Below are 8,283 nucleotides of genomic sequence, written 5' to 3' on the forward strand. Positions count from 1 at the left end.
TACAGTGGTTACATGAGTTATTGTTTCTGTCTTATCAGCTCGAAGTAGTCTGGTCATTCTTCTCCGATTTCTGGCATCAACAAAGCATTTTCTCTTTTGAACCATACCCTATAAACCAGGGGTGTCAAACTCAAATACACAGTGGGCCAAAATTCAAAACTGGAACAAAGTCGCGGGCTAACATTAATATTTATTGGAAAAAAAAATCTTCCTCCAGATATAAGAATTAATCTTTTCTTATGGACTCAAACAAGTTTTGCTGAAAAACTGAATATGAAACAAGCAAAGCTTAATACTAAACAATATATATATTAGCTGCATAATACCAGTAGGCCAGCTCTAATAGTAATTTGGTATGGCTTCGCGGGCCAAATGTAATTAGGCTGCGGGCCAAATTTGGCCCACGGGCCAGAGTTTGTCTAAGGTTTATAGCATATAAACCTTAGACATGGTTTTGCAGAAAAATTCCAGTAGATCACCAGTTTCTGAAATACTCATCTGGCGCTAACTGAAATGAAATGCTATGTGACAGGTAAAGACCGAAACACAGGACTTGGGAGACTAACGTGGGAGAGTAACTTAAAGTCAGCTTAAGAACAAAGCATACATGGAGCAAGGCCAGCGCAAAACACATGGAAAACTTAAAAAATACAGGGAACAGAGGGATACAACATAGAGGGAGAATATAAGAAAGGACAGATTCACACACTACACACCAGGTAATGAAGGAAGAGGAAACAGGTGGGAGCGCAGTTGATGCTAATCACAGAAGAATAGACAAGGGAAGAAGAACTTAATACAAAACACAAGAGATTATCAAAATTAAACAGAATCTAACACTGAGACACAGATTCAAACCACAAAATGTGACACAGAGACAGAAAGGTAAACATGAAGAAAAAGCTGACTTCACCTGAGAAAAAAATAAGGACAAAACACAAAGATGAGGCTTGGACAGAATGGACACGAAAGAGACCTAACATCATCAAGCGACAAACAAAGAACTAGAAGCATAAAAAAAGAAATTAAAAAGCAAGAAGCAATAATAACAAACGCAAAAGAAAAAAATGATAGAAAGCTTGACCATAAATCAATATTCAAACCCCAAAAGAATCATAAACCTACAATACTCAAAACCAACCAGATCAATCTTAGTAGACCTAAGAAACACTCTTTCCACATTTCACAGTTACTTAAATTGTATTTATTGCCCATTCTGATGCTCAGTTTGACCTTCAGGTGGTCACCTTGACCATGTCTGCATGGGTAAAAGCATCAAGTTCCTGCCATGTGTATTCCTAATAAAATAGCCAGTGAGTGCAAATGGTTGTATACTAATGCAGGCCATTTATGATTTAAAGCAGGATGCTTATCCTTGTTTATACTTGACATTGTGTAACCTGTGACACAGATGACACAATGACACAATTAGGAACTCATCCTGCACTCCAGTTTTGCCTGTAAGTTTGCGGTTGTGCATCTGAGTTTATAACCTCTGATTTGTGGACAAAGTGTGTAATTGCAACAGCACACATAAAAGATACTTAAAATAAAAGTGAATTTTGCCTTTAATGGAACAGAAAAGTGATGTAGGGAAAATGCCTGTTAAAAATGCCCTGTTAAAGTTGTTTGGTTGTCCAATGTTTATGTCTGTCACAGATCCAGCTAAACTTTCATGACTTTTAAATATTTATTTAAATTGATGGCATAATTTTTTCCAAATCAAATAGAGGAAACAATATGGAATTACTCAAAGATTTTAGGCTCTCATTAAAGCTCGTGGAGGTGCAGCAAAGCAGTACTTTTCATATTGTTCTTGACGTTTTTTTGGTTTTTAACATTGAACAACTGAATGAAAATCATACAGTGTCATAATAATACAACAATCTGGCACAATGGCCAAACTTTTTTAATTATTTTATTTTATTTTGAAGGCGTTTGAAGCTTAAGATAACAAAAATGTAATAATTGTTTATGTGTTGTGACAGTGAATCAACGCCGGGTGGCAGTGTGACATCTCAGATTGACTGCACTGCGCTGATCGTGGTGCTGAAAGCAGACGACTGCCACAAATGAAATACACGGGGAAAAAAAAACACATTTCATATCAACTCATATTGAGTTGAAACAATAACTGAAATTGTTTTAAATTAAAAAAAGATTTTAATTTTAGGCCCTGCAAAAATGAGCAAATCCACTTTTTTCAATAAAGTTTACATAAATAAATAAATAAATCTTAATCCACTTGCAGTCTGGAGACCACGGAGTAAAAGGAAACTACTATGTTTTTTTCACAGCTCCTACATCTTCACTGCCTGCGCTGTGGACTAAACAGACATAACCATGCCTCTGTTAGCCTCACACAGAAATGACGCATTTTCCATCACCGGTATAAAACCGCAGCATCATTCTCCGTCAGCAGCCAACACTCGCAGTTTACAGCCTCTCTGCACTTCTCGGCAGACCAGCTGACCGCTATGCGCTCTTCACGGTGTTCCCGTGCCATGCGCTCTGCAGAGTAGAACCTCTCCAGTCGCATCGAAGTGGCCCAACGATGGAGGGAACAAACAACACGACCGCCTGGCTTCAGCTCGACAACTCTTCAAACAAAGCTCCAAAACCGGAGGACGAGGAGGTGAAACTCAGCTACCAAGTGGTCACATCCTTCCTGCTCGGCGCGCTCATCCTGTGCGCAATATTTGGGAACGCGTGCGTGGTTGCAGCCATCGCGCTTGAGCGCTCTCTCCAGAATGTCGCCAACTATCTAATCGGCTCTCTTGCCGTCACGGACCTGATGGTGTCGGTGCTGGTGCTGCCCATGGCGGCGCTCTACCAGGTTTTGAATCGGTGGACTCTCGGGCAGATTCCGTGCGACATCTTCATCTCTCTGGATGTGCTATGCTGCACGTCGTCCATCCTGCACCTGTGCGCCATCGCTCTGGATAGATACTGGGCCATAACCGAGCCCATAGACTATATGAAGAAGAGGACCCCGAGGAGAGCCGCGGTCCTCATCAGCGTCACTTGGCTTGTGGGGTTCTCCATCTCCGTGCCGCCTATGCTGATCATGCGCTCCCAGCCCAGCAGCATGGCAGAGGACAGGGCGAACCCCAAGCAGTGTAAGATAAGGCAAGACCCCTGGTACACAATATACTCCACTTTCGGGGCTTTTTACATCCCGCTAATTCTGATGCTGGTTTTATACGGGCGGATATTCAAAGCGGCCCGGTTCCGCATCAGGAGGACGGTGCGTAAAACGGAGAAGAAGAAAGTGTCCGACTCCTGCCTGGCGCTCTCTCCCGCGCTCTTCCATAAAAAGATCCAAGGAGACGCACAGGGCAAGAGCTGGAAAAGGAGCGTGGAGCCCCGGCCGCTGCCGAGTGTCAACGGCGCGGTGAGACACGCCGAAGACGGCGAGTCTCTGGAGATCATCGAAGTTCACAGCAACTCCAAAGGCAACCTGCCGCTGCCCAACACCCCGAGCTCCGTGCCGCTCTTCGAGAGCAGGCACGAGAAAGCGACGGAGGCGAAGAGGAAGATCGCGCTGGCACGGGAGCGCAAAACGGTGAAGACTTTGGGCATCATCATGGGCACCTTCATCCTCTGCTGGCTGCCTTTCTTCATCGTCGCCCTGGTCATGCCTTTCTGCCAGGAGTCGTGCTACATGCCCCGCTGGCTAGAGGATGTCATTAACTGGCTGGGCTACTCCAACTCTTTACTGAACCCCATCATTTACGCGTACTTCAACAAAGATTTTCAGAGCGCTTTCAAGAAAATCATCAAGTGTCACTTTTGCAGACCGTGATGGTTCAAGACTCACCGGATCACTGAGGGCTGATCTGGAGACATCCAGGTGAAAAAGAGACCAACAGCCTGCGAACAGATTGTTCTAAAACAAGAACTGAGTGCTCACAATGATTATTGCCGCTCATCACCATCGTTAAATATCTCGAGAGAATTCTATAGCCTATGCATAGATAAAGCTGTGATCGTTTGATTCAAGCTCCGTGTTGCTCATCCTGTTCTTTGATGTCCAATAAAAAAAACAACTTTTTAATACTTTTTTCCCCTGAAGTCATTATTTTAACACTTTTAAATTCTGCGCCAGGAAGAATTTATTGAATTGAAACTGTGAATCCACGTTTCCAGTAGCTAAGCTGCGGATATTTAAAATAAAAAAATAACATTTTAACTAGGAAAAATATCAATAATATAGTGTTTCCAGCTTTTAGAAATTTGATGCTTTCCTCAGGTGCCAGTTGAAATTTTAGGGTTATTTTAATCCGATGGTTTACAGTACAACATTGAGGCGATGGTTGTATATGCTACTGTATAAAAAATAAGAAAGAGGAAGAATATGAAGCATTTTGTGGGGTCTGTTAATTGAATTAAAAAAAACAAAACAAAACAGAAAATTAAAAAAAAAAAACTAAGACGGCAATTTTTTGGACATTAAATTATAGACAATGACATGTATCTATGATGTCGCCCTGCTACACCGTAAGTAATTACATACTTTAATAATGGATGCAATAATGTGGCAATTAGCAAAACAGAAAGGGATTTAGTCACAATAACATAACCTTCAACTTCTGAAGGATTGTCATTGTCTCTGGTGATTACCCGTCACCCAGCTTCGATAAACTACCATGCATGCGCATGCAAATGATGGCATTAAATATCTACTGCAGTGCCCTCAAGCAAGGTGCATAACGAGACACTTTTCCCAGCAGAAGCTGTCAACAGTTAAGGATGTGACTGTGCAGCTTCCACATGTGGATTAGATTTTTTTTTTTAAATCCGTCTGTCTGAATATGACTAAATTACCTCTCCATCCACCGCTGACCTGTTGGAGGCCGACTCATTACAGAATCATGCCATTTTGGTGTTTATTAAATTAAAAAATATAATCTTAAATCAGAATCAGAATATTGTATCCCAGAAGAAATTATATAGATGGAACTGAATTTCTGGGAAATGTGGCCATAAATTAATGCTAAATATAATGAGAATATTTAAATGGATGAAAGAGTGTCTCTAATTAGAGAATTTCTTTCTACAAGAGCAGGAATGAATTAAACTGAAATGTGATCTTGCAGGCATTAAAGAGGAAAGTGGTCTTAAATTTAAAGGGGCAGCTGTGCATTTAAATCTGTTAAAAAAGCACCTCACTTCCTTACATGATCTAATCCCTTGCATTTGAAGCATGTCACCCTCAGCACAGCATCTTCACACAGACTCCTGAGTCCTGAGATGGTTCCTTATGAGCGCCACCTGCATTCTGATCATGTCGTGTCATGCATGTATGGGTGTTACATCAAAGCGTTCAGAGTGAAACAAAAGCTTCCTTATTGCAGTCTGAAAAAAATGTATTTCACCATTCCACTGAGGTGTGTGTGTGTGGGAGCTTTTTGCATGTGCCGGATGTATGGACAAACCCATTGAAAGAGGGGACAAAAAATAAACACACACCATTCATCATATGTGAGATTTCACAAATAGGTTGCAGCTTAAGTGGAAACGGTGTTACTTCACTTGTGGCTTCGTAACATATAAGTTCATCTTAAAAGGGGTGTGAAGGTGGCTTGCAGATAGATGCTGAAGAGGTGGTCGCCATAGAGACATATGGGGGATGCAAACTCCGGGGCCGAGGGGCAATTACCTGATCAAAGGCCTGCTGCGACACAGGAACACGGAGGTGTGTATGAGGGGCCCACAGCTGCCTGCTGCCTCACACAATAAGCAGGTGTATTATTTTATTTTATTTATTTATTGGCTGATGCTGAAAAGTGGTCTTCTAGCAATAAGAGTTCCAGAAATCTTCCTCATATCTAAACAAAAAACCTCCAAAACAAATAAAAAAGAAATTATTTTTTCTAGAAGATGGGAAATCATAATTACGGCAGCTAAAACATGAAAAGTGGCTTATTTCAATATAATGAAAACAATTACTCAGAATGAACAAACTCAGAAAATTTAAAAAAAATGACACTAAAGAAGAAGCTCAGTTTAATAGAAAATGAAAAGAGGTAAGAGCTCAAGAATAGAAATTGAAGATGCTTTAAATCCTATTTAACTTTTATTTGAACTTAACTGTTTTTTCCCTATAAACCTCAGACAATGACATAGCCACATATACACCCACTGACAATTCTTCGTTGCAGTTCAACGAGGTGCTGGAAACATTCTTCAGTGAGTTTGATTCATATTGACATGATAGATTTTATGTGGCTGCACATCCTGAATCTCCTGTTGCTCTGTTTAATTGAGATGTTTTGGCTGTGGAGGCCATTTCAAACTGCTTCACTGAACTCATTGTCATGTTCAAGAAACCTGTTTGAGATGATTTGACATCTGTGACATGGTGTGTTATCCTGCAGGAAGTAGACTCCAGGAGATGGGTACAGTGTGGTCATGAAGACATCGAGATGGTCAGAAACAACACCAAGCTGTGCCGTTTAAACAGTGCACCACCAGCCTAAACTGGTGCTACACGATGGAAGGGATCCACACTTTCGTGTTGTTTACACCAAATTGTGACCCAACAACGTGAACGCCACAGCAGAAATCCAGACACAGTCCAGACAATGGTTTTTTTTTTCAGATCATCTATTGTTCATTATTTTAGCTGATTGGAGTGGTGCCTGGTGTGGTCTTCTGCCTCTGTAGCCCATGTGCTTCAAGGTTTGATGTGTTGTACAATCAGAGATGATCTTCTGCATACCCTGGTTGTAATGAGTGGTTGTTTGAGTTACTCTCACCTTCTTATTTGCTTGAAGGAGTCTGGCCGTTCTCCCCTGTCATCAAAAAAGCTTTTTACCCAGAGAATGGCTGCTCATTAGATATTTTCTGTTTTTTTGGACCATTCTCTAAAAACCCTACAGGTAAATGTGAAGGAAAATCCCAGCAGATCAACAGTTTCTGAAACACTCAGACCAGCCCACAACAACTCTACATTCAAAGTAACATTTTCACCACAATTCTGTTACTCTGATTCAACCCTTGACCATCTTGTCATCTTGACCATGTCTACATGCCTAAATGCAATTAGTTTCAGCCATGCTCAGCTGATTACATCTAGGTTAAGGAGCAGCTAAATAGGTGTACCTAACAGAGTGGCCAGTCATTGTATTTGTTTTAACAAAACGTCTCAGATATACAATACAATGCAAAAGTTTTAGGCAGCTGAGAAAAAATGCTGTAAACAAAGAATGCTTTGAGAAATATAAATGATTGTTTATTGGGCCCAGATGTATTCTGGAGCAGGACAACGACCCCAAACATACAGCTAAAGTCATTTGGAACTATCTTCAGCATAAAGAAGAACAAGAAGTATTGGAAGTGATGGCATGGACCCCACAGAGCCCTGATCTCAACATCATCAAGTGTGTCTGGGATTACACGAGGAGACAGAAGGATGTGAGGATGCCTACATCCACAGAAGATCCGTGGTTAGTTCTCCAAGATGTTTGGAACAACCTACCAGCCGAGTTCCTTCAAAAACTGTGTGCAAGTGTACCTAGAAGAACTGATGCTGTTTTGAAGGCAAAGGGTGGCCACACCTAATATTGATTTGATTTTGATTTCTCTTTTGTTCATTCGCTGCATTTTGTTGATTGATGAAAATAAATGATTAACACTTTCATTTTTCAAAGAATTCTTTGTTTATAGCATTTTTCTCACCTGCCTAAAACATTTGCACAGTACTGTTGAGATTTACATTTTTTCTGGCTCAGTTCTTCAAAGGACGTTTTCAAGACAATTCTCATGATGAGTTTGGATGATGCAGAATATTTTATAACTCTTCACAAGTTTACATGTCAAATTTCTTTTCTGGCCTGAAAAACTAATTACAAGAAATGATGCTCTCTCACACATTGAGCCCAAAATTAATGTGCTTTTGTGGCTTTTTCTCTGTGCCACAGTTTACATATCTGGGGAGATCATGTTATAATTCCACCTGTGTCCAATGAAGAATATTTAAACTGACACAAAGATTGGCTTTTCTATTTTTCCATATGAATACCCAAAAAATATTTGTCATCGTATATATTTTTTTAAATTAATGATTATTACTATTTCTCCAAAAGTTGATTCTGTTCATCTGGACGTAGCGTTTTCTGGGAGAAACGTTTCGTCACTCATCCAAGTGACTTCTTCAGTCTCAGCTGACTGCAGGTTTCCCCAATCTTATAAACAGTACATTTGCATAATGACTGAAACCAGCCCACTGAAGGAACAATGGGCTGTGAGGTCAGTTCCGAGATCATAATTATGCAAATT

General features: G+C 40.6%; 1 protein-coding gene across 1 annotated transcript; it reads left to right on the forward strand.

Annotated features, from left to right (window-relative positions):
- The first annotated feature begins 1,484 nt into the window (after positions 1–1,484).
- Positions 1,485–4,531, forward strand: htr1ab (5-hydroxytryptamine (serotonin) receptor 1A b). The gene has a single exon (XM_085164991.1). The coding sequence runs from the start codon at positions 2,555–2,557 to the stop codon at positions 3,803–3,805; it is 1,251 nt and encodes a 416-aa protein (XP_085021117.1). The 5' UTR covers positions 1,485–2,554; the 3' UTR covers positions 3,806–4,531.
- The last annotated feature ends 3,752 nt before the right edge of the window (positions 4,532–8,283 follow it).

The sequence above is a fragment of the Neolamprologus multifasciatus genome, chromosome 7 (genome assembly GCF_963576455.1).
Source record: "Neolamprologus multifasciatus chromosome 7, fNeoMul1.2, whole genome shotgun sequence".
NCBI lineage: Eukaryota > Metazoa > Chordata > Actinopteri > Cichliformes > Cichlidae > Neolamprologus > Neolamprologus multifasciatus.

Bases quoted from the DNA above. Each gene is read 5' to 3' on its own strand.
- htr1ab (XM_085164991.1), top strand. From the start codon at position 2,555: ATGGAGGGAACAAACAACACGACCGCCTGGCTTCAGCTCGACAACTCT.